The 14,205-nt window shown below is 47.8% G+C and overlaps 1 protein-coding gene across 1 annotated transcript in view; it reads right to left on the bottom strand.

The window, feature by feature from the left end:
- The window catches only part of LOC144481325 (rab effector MyRIP-like), a 334,837-nt gene that overhangs the window by 26,582 nt on the left and 294,050 nt on the right, over positions 1–14,205 (bottom strand). The window contains exons 9-10 of the mRNA XM_078200738.1: positions 13,151–13,824; positions 7,941–8,177 (exon numbers count right to left, since the gene is read on the bottom strand). Of these exons, the coding sequence (XP_078056864.1) occupies positions 7,941–8,177; positions 13,151–13,824 (911 nt within the window). The remainder of the gene's footprint in view (positions 1–7,940; positions 8,178–13,150; positions 13,825–14,205) is intronic.

Below are 14,205 nucleotides of genomic sequence, written 5' to 3'. Positions count from 1 at the left end.
TTCCTCTTGACAAGACATTCAACCTCTTTTGTGAACCATGGTTCCTTCACTCGGCCATTTCCTCCCTGCCTGACAGGGACATGCCTATCAAGGACACGCAGTATTTGTTCCTTGAACAAGCTCCACTTTTCATTTGTGCCTTTCCCTGACAGTTTCTGTTCCCATCTTATGCTCCCTAATTCTTGCCTAATCGCATCACAATTACCCCTCCCCCAATTATAAACCTTGCCCTGCCGTAAAGCCCTATCCCTCTCAATAATGAAAGACACCGAATTGTGGTCACTATCTCCAAAGTGCTCTCCCACAACCAGATCTAACACTTGGCCCGCTTCATTATCCAGTACCAAGTCCAATGTGGCCTCACATCTTGTCGGCCTATCCATATATCAGGAAACCCTCCTGCACACACTGCACAAAAACTGCCCCATCCAAACTATTCGATCTATAAAGGTTCCAATCAACGTTTGGAAAGTTAAAGTCACCCATGACACCTACCCTGTGACCTCCACACCTATCCATAATCTGCTTTGCAATTTCTTCCTCCACATCTCTATTACTATTTGGGGGCCTATAGAAAACCCCCAACAACGTGACCGCTCCTTTCCTATTTCTAACTTCAGCCCATATTACCTCAGTAGGCAGATCCCCCTCGAACTGCCTTTCAGCAGCCGTTAAACTCTCCTTGATTAACAATGCTACTCTTCCACCTCTTTTACCACCTTCTCTATTCTTACTGAAACATCTATACCCCGGAACTTCCAACAACCATTCCTGTCCCTGTTCTAACCATGTCTCCATAATGGCCACAACATCATAGTCCCAAGTACCAATCCACACTCCAAGTTCACCTCCTTATTCCGGATGCTCCTTGCATTGAAGTAGACACACTTCAACCCACCTTCCTGTCTGCCGGTACACTCCTGCGACCTTGATACCCTCCTCAGTACCTCACTACACTCAACACTGGCTACTGGACTACAGCTCGTTTTCCCATCCCCCTGACAAATTAGTTTAAACCCCCCCGAAGAGCCGTAGCAAATTTCCCTCCCAGGATATTGGCGCCCCTCTGGTTCAGGTGCAAACCGTCCTGTTTGTACAGGTCCCACCTCCCCCAGAATGTGCTCCAATTATCCACGTAACTGAAACCCTCCCTCCTACACCATCCCTGCAGCCACGTGTTTATCTGCACTCTCTCCCTATTCCTCAACTCGCTATCACGTGGCACCGGCAACAAACCAGAGAGTTTACATAGTTTACATAGGGATGGCTGTGTGATATAAGTATCAGGCTACCGGTCAGTCCCATAGTGATAGTATAAAGTACCAGATCGAGCCAGAGTTTCTGTCACCAAGAGTTCCCGTAGATACCTTACCTGATAACAAGTTCAACAACATGGAGATGGACACCTGGGGGCGGACCCTAGTGTCCTGTCATCAAGAAACCCACTCGGTATTGGAACCCCCTCTTGGAACCTCATTGGCCGGAAGCCAGAGAAGTTTCTGGAAAGGCAAGCAGGCTGGGGGATAAAGGGACACACTTCGAGTCACACAGGAGCGAAGGCTCGACGAAGGAGGCGGCCTTGCCCATTTAGAAGACTGACCGAAGAAGGAAGGAAGGAAGAAGCTGCCATCGAGACTCACCTTCGCGAAGACGGACCAAAGGGACTCAGAGAATCGGGCCCGCAGTTCAACCAAACCATCTTTACGGGTAGTAAACTTGAATCTGTTGGGGTTTCCTCTTGTTTTATGTGGGTAATTTAAGGGTTAATAGTGTTATTATTAATAAACTTGTTGAACCTTTACTTGTGTTTGTCCTTTGTCCATCTTGCAAATAAGGACACCGGGGTAAAACGTTGGAGTAAGCAAACTGGTTGAAAGTATCTGAGAATTAACAGGTATAACAAGAGTCTCTCTGTTCTCTCTCTTGGAGACCTACTCGAGTGGAGTGGGTGCAGGGTGGCCGTTGTCCCACCGACAAGGGAGAGAATCACTCAGGCCTTGGTGGCGGTTCTGGGATGGCTGTGTGATATAAGTATCAGGCTACCGGTCAGGTATAAACGGTGAGCCTGGCTCAGCGCTCTCTCCTGCGGAGTTGCCCCAGTGCGGCATTCCCCAATCCTTTGAAATTTCAAGGCCTGTAAGAGAGAGACACTCACAGCTATTGGCAGACCCCCAAATACTGGCCTGTAAGTGGAGTAAAGAGATAGATCCCGCTACAAGACTCAAAGAATCATAAAAGTGCAGTTTATTTCCATTCGTGATTCAGAAAGAGGAGGTAGGGATGGTGAAATATTTTACCAAAAAATGGATATTCTGAATTTAAGACGTGAATTATGTTTTGCACAGATCATGATACTGTACCACTATCAACAAGGATCTGACATTACGATGGCACACTGATTAGCACTGCTGTCTCACAGCGCAAGGGACCTAGGTTCAATTCCAGCCTTGGGTTTGCAAGTTCTCCCCGTGTCTGCATGGGTTTCCTCAGGGTGCTCCAGTTTCCTCCCACACTCCAAAGATATGCAGGTTAGGTGAATTAGTCATGGTAAATTATCCCTTAGTATCCCAAGATGTGTTGGTTAGGGAGATTAATGGGGTGGATGCATGGGGTTACAGGGATGGGACAGGGAGTGGGATGCTCTGTCAGAGAGTTGGTGTAGACTTGATGGGCCGAATGGCTTCCTTCTGCACTGTAGGATTCTATGATCTATGATTCTATGATTGTCTTGTGTCCGTGACATCCTTGTCTAATGTCTCCTTACCTCTCACTTATCCCTGATCTTCTATGTTGCTCCACCTGTTCCACTCCCTCTCTTCAAAGGTATAAAATTCATCACCACGTTTTCTACCTCTCTTCAGCTCTGAAGAGTCATACAGACTCGAAATATTAACTCTGTTTCTCGCTCTGCAGACGCTGCCAGACCTGCTGAGATTTTCCAGCACTTTCTGTTCTTATATTGAAGGCCATAGCTTTATATGGACCCCTCAAATGGAGTTACTCCTGAGGGCCCGATTTTACCATTTTCATTCCAAGTGCTGAATCTGGGCATAATTCAGATCTGACTTGGAAATCTGTTCCCAGGCGCCCCCATACGCACTCAGCCTGAAAAAAAAATTGCCAGTCCCATTCTGCACAGACAGTGACCCAAACTGGGAATTGAACCCAGGTCCCTGGAGCTGTGAGGCAGCAGTGCTAACCACTGTGCCACCTTGCCGAGAAACCTATCAGCCATGATCGAATGGTGGAGCAGATTCGATGGGCTGAATGGCGTAATTCTGCTCCTACATTGGCACGGTGGCACAGCGATTAGCATTGCTGCCTCACAGCGTCAGGGACCCGGGCTTGATTCCTGGCTTGGGTCACTGTCTAAACATAAGAACTAGGAGAAGGATAGGCCATCTGGCCTCTCGAGCCTGCTCCGCCATTCAATAAGATCATGGCTGATCTTTTCGTGGACTCCACTTACCCGCCCACTCACCATAACCCTTAATTTCTTTACTGCTCAAAAATTTATCTATCCTTGCCTCAACTGCTTCACTGGGCAGGGAATTCCACAGATTCACAACCCTTTGGGTGAAGAAGTTCCTCCTCAACTCAGTCCTAAATCTGCTCCCCCTTATTTTGAGGCCATGCCCGCTAGTTCTAGTTTCACCTGCCAGTGGAAGCAAATTCCCTGCTTCTATCTTATCTATTCCCTTCATAATCTTATATGTTTCTATAAGATCTCCCCTCATTCTTCTGAATTCCAATGAGTATAGCCCCAGTCTACTCAGTCTCTCCTCATAAGCCAACCCTCTCAACTCTGGAATCAACCTAGTGAATCTCCTCTGCACCCCTCCAGTGTCAGTATATCCTTTCTCAAGTGCGTGGAGTTTGCACATTCTCCCCGTGTCTGCGTGGGTTTCCTCCGGGTGCTCCAGTTTCCTCCCACAGTCTGAAAGGCGTGCTGGTTAGGTGCATTGGCCCTGCTAAATTCTCCCTCAGTGTCCCCGAACAGGCGCCGGAGTGTGGTGACTGGAGGATTTTCACAGTAACTTCATTGCAACGTTAACGTAGGCCTACTTGTGACACTAATAAATAAACTTTAAACACTTATCCTTTCAGAACTAACACCCGGTCTCTCCAAATCAGAGTCATTGGGCGGGATTTTACGGCCGTGCTCATCCCAGAACCCCGTAAAGTCTACTTGTGACGCTGATGAATAAACTATTTTTTCATGGTCTTATAGCCAAATGACAGGAGCAAACCCATGGATTAGCACTCCTGTCAATAGCACCAGACTTTGAATTCACATTTTCGGCACAGGTGAAAAAAGTATAATAAAAACATTGTTGCATTAGGACTAACTGAGGATCAAAGGAAAAAGGGCCCATCATTTTCCTCTGACTATCCAATGTTTCCAAAGGAGGTCAGGGCAGCAACCTGGCCCTCGAGACAGAACAAAGACACTGAATCATGGGGAAGTGAGTGAGCGTGAGAGCTCTCCAAGCCTGAAATAACCACTTCAGGGTCAGGCAGCTATGAGAACGGTCCTTTCAGGAATCACCTGAACAGGGCACAGCTCCCGTCGAGGGATCGAAACACACGCCGGTGATCAGAGGACTTTTAAAAAGAAATCAATGTTACTCAGCGCCAACCTGCCACCTTCCTGAACACCGGCAGACCATTTATCTTGCTAATTGATGTATGAGAGACACTTGAAGATGTTTTACATTGTGTTCCTTTTTGCACAGAGCTTTTATGCGAGAATAAAAGGCACAGACAATAATGACTCACTTCTTCTATTATTTCTGCCCGGTACCTGAACGCTCAGTCTTAACTCAAGCTGAGTTACAGCTGTATAATCAATTCTCTGCTCAACTCATAGCTTGGTTGCCAAGGAAGTTTGTGTTTAACTTTAACAGCACCCAGATGAAGTATTGTTTTTGCGTACTTTTTGAATAGATAGATGAAATTTTAACTAAAATCTGGGGTTTGACGTTCTGGTCGACAATCGCTGATGCTTATGTGCTCATGGTACATTGCCCCGCTCTTTGTTTTATAGGGTGGCACAGTGGTTAGCACTGCTGCCTCACGGTGCCAGGGACCCGGGTTCGATTCCCGGCTTGGGTCATTGTCTGTGTGGAGTTTGCACTTTCTCCCCATGTCTGCGTGGGTTTCCTCCGGGTGCTCCAGTTTCTTCCCACAGTCTGAAAGACTGTGCTGGTTAGGGTGAATTGGCCAAGCTAAATTCTCCCTCAGTTTACCGAACAGGCGCCAGAGTGTGGCGACTGGGGGAATTTCACACTAACTTCATTGCAGTGTTGATTGTGACTAATAAATAAACGTTACTTTACTTTTAACTTCACTTTATATCTTATAAGGCGTTAATTTATTTTCATAATCTTTGTAATGGAATTTGTTGATTGGAATTGCCACTCTTTGCAATTCCACAAAGAACACAGGATCTCAAATGGGTGCGATTCTGTTCTCCGCCATTCTCGCCAGCATCATTAGCACAATGGGAAAGATTTTTGCATTCACTGTCTGGGCAGTAATCAGGCAGAGCAAAATAACCTCCCGCTACAATGAAGATCAGGCGGTTTCTGCAACAGCTAATCCACTCGCTTCACCAGATTAGCTTCCCTGGCAGCGAGTGTGGGTGCTCACCCCCAGATCAGTAAACTCTCATGCAAGTGAGTGAAAGAAAGCAAGAAAACATGGGTGGCACAATGGCTAGGGCTGCTGCCTCACAGCGCCAGGGATCCGGGTTCAATTCTGGCCTCGGGTCATTGTCTATGTGGAGTTTGCACATTTTCCCCGTGTCTGCGTGGGTTTCCTCCGGGTGCTCTGGTTTCCTCCCACAGTCCAAAGATGGGCAGGTTAAGTTGATTAGCCATGCTAAATTGCCCCTAATGTCAGGGGATTAGCAGGATGAATATGTGGGGTTACGGGGATAGGGCCTGCGTGGGATTGTGGTCAGTGCAGACTTGATGGGCTGAATGGCCTCATTCTGCACTGTACGAATTCTATGGTATCCTCCGGGTCCTCCAGCTTCCTCCCACAATCGAAAGATATGCAAGTTAGGTGGATGGGCCATGTTAAATTGGCCCTTAGGTTAGCGGGGTTATGGGGCAAGCCTAGGTAAGAATAATAGACTCGATGGGCCGAATGGCGTGCTTCTGCACTATAGGGATTCAATGATCTACAATCACCTCTGTGCTTGCTGACTGGTCCAACAATGCCTCAGTTTAAAAAAATACCAACCCTGTTTTCAAACTCTTTCATGGCCTTGCTGCAGCCCCACGCCTCCCTCCACCATCACCACCCCCCGCCCCCCCTCCCACACCTGTAGCCTCCCCTGCTCTTGGCTATGTAATCTCCTGCAGCTCCTACAGCCATCAGAGATCTGAGTTCCTGTGATTCCGTTCCCTTGGGCATCAGGTTTTTCATTGCTCCCATGCCTGGGGGGGGGGCAGAGCTTCCAGACGTCTAGGCCCTACGCGCTCTCACCTATTCTGCTCATGTGGCTGAGTGTCAAATTCTGTCTGATGACGCTATTGGTGAAGCTCCTTCACACAATTGTTACAGCGCAGAAGGAGGCCATTTGGCCCACTGTGTCAGCACCCACTCTCCGACAGAGCATCCTACCCAGGCCCACCTTGCCCTATCCCCGTAACCCTACACCTTCCGGTTTTGGGGCGACCGGAAAATCCTCTTCATCTGTCAATCATTTAGTTGACACACACCTCATTACTGCCTGAAGAAACTACCACTCTGCAAAAATATTCTAGAGGGGCTCGGACTTTGGGGTGGGGAATGAGATATCTACCCTTTCTCACAGCCTTGAAATGACATGAGATTGCTTTTGGGTCCTTGTGGATGAGATGTCCAATATGACAAACAGACACCCACACAGAGTGGCTACTTCAGTCACCTGTTTCAGACCTAAACGTTGTTACTATAATCAATTAATACCTTGGGCTTATTTACCGTACAAAACACAAGACACCAATCGTTCATAAGGGATTTGGGTAAACACTCTGTGGGTTCATTTATGAAGGCCAGACACATGAGAACAGTTATACACAGATATAAATCTTAAGGAACTGTGCGTGCTGTGTTCTGCCCAAAACAAAAGTGCAACTCAGACTGGATCATAGAATCATAGAAATCATAGAATCCCTACAATACAGAAAGAGGCCATTCGGCCCATCGAGTCTGCACCGACCACAATCCCACCCAGGCCCTACCCCCATATCCCTACATATTTTACCCGCTAATCCCTCTAATCTACGCATCCCAGGACACTAAGGGGCAATTTTAGCATGGCCAATCAACCTAACCTGCACATCTTTGGACTGTGGGAGGAAACCGGAGCACCCGGAGGAAACCCACGCAGACACGAGGAGAATGTGCAAACTCCACACAGACAGTGACCCAAACCGGGAATCGAACTCAGGTCCCTGGAGCTGTGAAGCAGTAGTGCTAACCACTGTGCTACCGTGCCGCCCTTGACACATGATCACTTGACATATTTCCCTTCTGGGGATGGGCGGCACGGTAGTACAGTGGTTAGCACTGCTGCTTCACAGCTCCAGGGTCCCGGGTTCGATTCCCGGCTCGGGTCACTGTCTGTGTGGAGTTTGCACATTCTCCTCGTGTCTGCGTGGGTTTCCTCCGGGTGCTCCGGTTTCCTCCCACAGTCCAAAGATGTGCGGGTTAGGTTGATTGGCCAGGTTAAAAATTGCCCCTTAGAGTCCTGAGATGCGTAGGTTAGAGGGATTAGCGGGTAAATATGTGGGGGTAGGGCATGGGTGGGATTGTGGTCGGTGCAGACTCGATGGGCCGAATGGCCTCCTTCTGCACTGTAGGGTTTCTATGATTTTCTTCTATGATGTCATGCTGATATATATCCCTTAAAGGTATATTACAACAAACATGAATGGTTAACTTACCCTCATGAGTTCATCCTGAATGTGCTTGTGGTCTTCATCACACGAGGAGGTCTCCGGAGCTCCCTCGGTTGTCTCCGGATCCAGCTCGTCCCCAGACGATGACTCTTTGTCGCTTAATTTTGTAGCGAGTTGAACCAACTTTGATCTCAGCTTCTCTTCCATCAAGTCTGCATGAGTTCTGGGAAATGTGCTCCCACTCTCTGAGTCCGGGTGGGATTTGCCCTCTGGGGTTTGGACCTTGTGTGCAGGGATGGGCGATTCCGTCGACAAACAAAAGAAAAAACGACTTTCAATTAATTGGTGTTTGATTCACCTTTAAAAAAAAAGAAATCTACATCTTAAATGTTTGTGATTGCTTTTTTCCACATGACTGAATCGATTTGCATCTCAGCGTGCAAGGCTTTGGAGACAGATGAGAGACCACACTGAAAATGAGAGCAATGATGACGATGAGTTGAGAAGGCGACCGCTCAAGGTGAATATGGAAAGTTAACAACATCAACAGGCAAATATCAATATATTAACAGTAAGAAGTCTCACAACACCAGGTTAAAGTCCAACTGGTTTATTTGCAATCACGAGCTTTCGGAGCGCTGCTCCTTCATCAGGTGAGTGGAGAGGTCAGTTCACAAACACGGCATACAAAAGGGGACACAATTGCATGATAATTACAGCTAATCACATCCCAATTTGTAATTATCGTGCAGTTGTGTCTTTGCCTAAACCTGCAGCGCTCCTAAAGCTCGTGATCCTAAATAAACCTTTTGGACTTTAACCTGGTGTTGTGAGACTTCTTACTGTGTCCACCCCAGTCTAACGCCAGCATCTCCACATCAATATATTAACATATAATGAGTTTACTAAGATAGGGAACATGCCTGAGGATGCTTGGTGGGGTGGGGTGGGGAAATGGTCCGATATCCTCAATGCTATTGGATGCATTAATGGCTTTGGAAGAGCACGCAGGGTTCCTTTACCAATGTGTTAATGCACGGCAGACATTTATACGACAAAGCAATGGAATGATTGTGCATGGTGGGACTGGCCCACTGACAAATGAGTATTCGTGTACACACTCAAGAACATGTTTATTTCAACACGCATGGCATTCTGAAGCAGATGTGTGCAGCAGACACAAAGGTTACCTCTCTGCTCCAGGTCCCCAAGCTAATGCGCCTCTCCAGCCTGGCCAGGCTCTGCTCCATCACGAACATACTCCTGTTCAACTCCTTCAGTCGAAGAGAACGGGTTCAGTGTCAGCAAAAAGGGTGGCGAGAGGAGCAGCCGCTGGCACACAGCACGTCTGCTCAGGCCTCCAAACATACATCCTTTCATTGCCTCTAACCTCTGTGCGTGAGTCTTACAGTTTGAACGGGGGGAGGATTATGTGGCTGTTGTCGCCTCGCCCGCCCCGGAATCACAGAACGGAATTCTCCGTTGGCCCCGGGCGGGATTTACGAGCCTCGCCCGAGCGAGGTGGTAAACTCTCACCCTGTGAGTTAAAACCTGAGTGGGTATGTCTGAAATGCTGTCAAAGAGTTGGAAAGGCCGTGGGTTGGGGGCGGAGGGGGGCGGAATGCCCTCGCTCTGAACTGTCTTGCTCAATAATTCCTCTACACTTTGTGGCCACAATAATTTGGTTGTACCTTTTGGTAATAAGAGGGAAAGTGGGATTTACTACTGAAACCAAAGCTAACTGAAATCTAAAAGGGTTGTACAGGTGGCACAGTGGTTAGCACTGCTGCCTCACAGCACCACAAACCTGGGTCACTGTCTTTGCAGAGTCTGCACATTCTCCCCATGTCTGTGTGGGTTTCCTCCGGGTTCCTCCCACAGTCCGAAAGACATGCTGGTTAGGGTGCATTGGCCATGCTAAATTCTCCCTCAGTGTAACCCAAACAGGCGCCGGTGTGTGGCGACGATGGAATTTTCACAGCAACCTCACAGAATCCCTACAGTGCAGAAGGAGGCCATTCGGCCCATCGAGTCTGCACCGACCACAATCCCACCCAGGCCCTATCCCACACAACCCCATGCATTTACCCTAGCTATTCCATCTGACACTAAGGAGCAATTTCTCATGGCCAATCCACCTAAACCGCACATTTTTGGACTGTGGGAGGAAACCGGAGCACTCGGAGGAAACCCACGCAGACACGGGGAGAATGTGCAAACTCCACACAGACAGTGACCCAAGCCGGGAATTGAACCCGGGTCCCTGGCGCTGTGAGGCAACAGTGCTAACCACTGTGGTTTTAATGTAAGCCTACTTGTGACAGTAATAAATTAACGTTAAACTTTAAAATATAATTCCAAATAAGAATAAGAAAAAAACTAGTAAATTTAAAACCTGAACAAATCTCTTCACAACCTGGAGCTGAATTTCCAATCTTATATCCTTCAAAGGACTTCTTCTTTTAACTCCTAAATATCTCTGCCCGTTCTCTGTTTTTCTGCTGCTGGAATCCTCACCCATGGACTTGACTTAACCATTCGATCCTTTCTCATCTTCCACTCTCATCTTTGCATCGCCCAGCCAATGTCTGATGAAATTACCAATCGCCACTATGGAATTGTGATGGCCATTTATTCATTGGGCTCTCATACCAAAGCCAATTGGACCATCCTGACTTGCAAATATACCGCTGTTCCTCCACTGTCGCTGGGTTAAAATCTGGAGCTCCCTCCCTAACAGTGAATGTCCCTTCACCATATGGACTGCAGTGGTTCAAGAAGGCAGCTCACCACCATCTTTTCAAGGGCAATTAGGGATGGGCAATAAATGCTGGCCTAGCCAGCGATGCCCACATCCTATGAATGGATCATACAATGCTCACAGGGCAGAAGAAGGCCATTTGGCCCATCGAGTCTGCACCAACAACAATCCCACCAAGGCCCTATCCCCGTAGCCCCACATATTTACCCTGCTAATCCCGCTGACACTAAAGGTCAACTTAGTACGGCCAATCCACCTGACATCTTTAGACTGTGGGAGGAAACCAGAGCACCCGGAGGAAGCCCACACAGACACGGGGAGAACGTGCAGACTCCACACAGACAGTCACCCGGGACTGGAATCGAACCTGGGTCCCTGGCGCTGTGAGGCAGCAGTGCTAACCACTGTGCCACCATGCCGCCCCAACTGAATGAACATAGAAAAAATCTCTGCATTTAAAACTAATACAACTGGGGGTGGCACGGTAGCACAGTGATTAGCACTGCTGCTTCACAGCTCCAGGGACCCAGGTTCGATTCCCGGCTTGGGTCACTGTCTGTGTGGAATCTGCACATTCTCCCCGTGTCTGCGTGGGTTTCCTCCGGGTGCTCCGGTTCCCTCCCACATTCGGAAAGACATACTGGTTAGATGCATTGCCCATGCTAAATTCTCCCTCACTGTACCCAAACAGACGCCGGAGTGTGGCAACTGGGGGATTTTCACAGTAACTTCATTGTAAAGTTAATGTAAACCTACTTGTGTCTAATAAATAAACTTAAAAAAAAACTTTTAGAAATTAATTGGGTGGACAATTTATTTTAGTCAATCAGTTATTGACAGTTTTGAAAGGGAAACTCTGATCTTCGATATGCAACAGGATAACTTTTCTGGAGTAATTCCTCTTCATCTCCACAAAGATATTGCTTGTGTGACAGCTTGATTGTTGAGAGTGGTAGCTTCTGATAATCAGGAGTGTGCTGACACCTTGTGGCACAAAGACAACTCAACACTCCCCATTCCTCCTTCACAGTGCAGCTGTTTTGTGCACACTGATTGAGGAAGATGGGTGAGAAATGGAATATGTGAAAGAAATGATTGAAAATAATTTTGAAAAGTCTTGATTTTCCATTGCTGTGTGAGTTAGATGTATTGGCTGTGCTAAATTGACACTTAGTATCGGGGGATTAACAGGGTAAATACGTGGGTTTGAGGGAATTGGGCTTGGGTGAGATTGTTGTCGGTGCAATGGTTAGCACTGCTGCCTCACAGCACGAGGGACCCAGGTTCAATTCCCGCTTCGGGTCACTGTCTGTGCAGAGTCTGCACATTCTCCCCGTGTCTGCATGGGTTTCCTCCCACAGTCCGAAAGACATGCTGGTTAGGTGCATTGGCAACGCTAAATTCTCCCTCAGTGTACCCGAACAGGTGCCGGAGTGTGGCGACTAGGGGATTTTCACAGTTGCATCATTAATGTAAGTCCATTTGTGACACTAATAAATAAACATTAACAAAGGGGAACATTGTGTGGTTACTTCCATTGCCTCAGTTGTCTATATTTGCTCCTATGATTACAGTACCGAATATATATATTTTAAAAAGTACATTACCTCGTAAGTCTCACTCACTAGGGGTAATTTTGACTCTGTGTAATGGTGCGAGTTGGGTGATGACATTTCACATTTCACCCTATTTCTCCCCATCAAAATGATCCTCACTATCATTATATGTTCTTTGTAATTATAACAGAACAATGTTAAATATGAGAATGTACTATAACCAGAGATAAATCGCAGTATAACACTGACCAGTCCCACAGTAATTAAATCTGACTCAATTATGTAGCTTTAGCAGATGAAAAATGGAGACGTGCTGTCAAAGTTTCACATCTTGCACTCATCAGGACAGATGCAAGAATGCCAAATTTCAAAAGGAGCTACAATGGGTGACACGATGGCACAGTGGTTAGCACTGCTGCCTCACAGCACTAGGGACCCGGGTTCAATTCCGGCCTTGGGTCACTGACTGTGTGGAGTTGGCACTTTCTCCTCATGTCTGCGTGGGTTTCCTCCGGATGCTCCAATTTCCTCCCACAGTTCAAAGATGTGCAGCTCAGGCTGATTGGCCATGCTAAATTGTCCCTAATGCCAGGGGGATTAGCAGGATAAGTATGTGGGGTTACAGGAATAGGGCTTGGGTGGGATTGCGGTCAGTACAGGGTCAATGGGCCGAATGGCCTCCTTCATCACTGTAGGGATTCTGTGATTCGTATGCATAAGAAAAGAGTGCATTCTCCACGGCAACGTATTGACCAATCATAGTCAACTGGCCAACCAATCAGTACCCTCTTCTCATGTGGTATAACTTGTAGCTCCCTTTGAAATCTGGTAGTCTTGCATCCTGTTGTGTGCAAGATGAAAAGCTTCGACAGCATGTCTCTTTTTTCAGCTATACTCGAGTTCTGTACTGCCAAATGACTTGGAAAATAAGACGTTACCTGGCATGTGTTTTTAGAGACAGACTTTTGACTTTTTAACTGGCCATCTGTTTCATGCAGTTGCTCCTGCGATGAGCATTTGCTTCGTTTTCTTCTTCGGTGCTTCCTCTCTGATTCATCGGGAATATCCTCGGCTTCACTGCTATCCATGTTGCCAAGTCCTTGGGCCTGTGCGTTGTAGTTTACGTCCAGTTGCCCGGCATAACGCATGCCGGCTGGTTTGTGGTCCCTGTGGTTCAGTCCCCTTTCGTCTGCCATAACCTGATCATCCGACCCTCGCACAGATATCCGGACGGAACCGGTGGAGGACGTCTCAGAGTCCGAGCACATGTTCTCCGTGTTGGTGTAACGGCCGGACGACGGCGAGGTGGCCGATCGGCGCTTTGCGTCGGCGTACAGCCAGTCATTGTCGTGCTGCGAATCCGTGAAGTAGGTCTCATCCGACAGCTTTCCAGAGTGCTGCCTGAACTCCCCGAGGGTGGAGCTCCAGCCAACGTCATCGTCGTTGTCGTCATCCGTCCCCATCTCGTCGTAGGCAGACACCACGTCTGCTTCGCTCTCCAGTGCTATAAACACCCTGCTCTTGGGCCTGACCAGTAACCGAGGGCGACCAGCCGGTGTGCTTTGCATTGCGATCCAGTTCCCGTCAGGACTGTGCAACATGGCTGAGGAACCTGCATTGCAAAAGCAACATGAGACCACAATCAGAGGGTCGCAACAGGCTGCGATGAGTAGAAAAATTCATTCAACAAGGGAGCCCCAAAAAGGTTTCCCTGTCGAGTCCGGTGACATTGAGGGATATATAGGGCGTAATTTTCCTGTCCAGCCTGACACGGGAATCGTAGCAGGTGGGACAGAAAGTTCGCCGGTTCATGCAAAGGTCCGTTGACCCAGGTGGGAATTTCTGGCCTGAGGTGAGTGCAGCTGGAAAATCCCACCCGTACAATTCATCAAAGGGTAGTTGCAGAAGATGGAGCGTAAAACAGAAAAATTACACCTGACCCATGAAACTCACTTCTTCAAACAGACCACGGTCAGGATTTTCCAGCCGTGCT

This window comes from Mustelus asterias, chromosome 2, assembly GCF_964213995.1.
Source record: "Mustelus asterias chromosome 2, sMusAst1.hap1.1, whole genome shotgun sequence".
In the NCBI taxonomy this organism is placed as follows: domain Eukaryota; kingdom Metazoa; phylum Chordata; class Chondrichthyes; order Carcharhiniformes; family Triakidae; genus Mustelus; species Mustelus asterias.
Note: the sequence above shows the minus strand (reverse complement) of the source record. Positions and strands in the feature narration are given on the sequence as shown.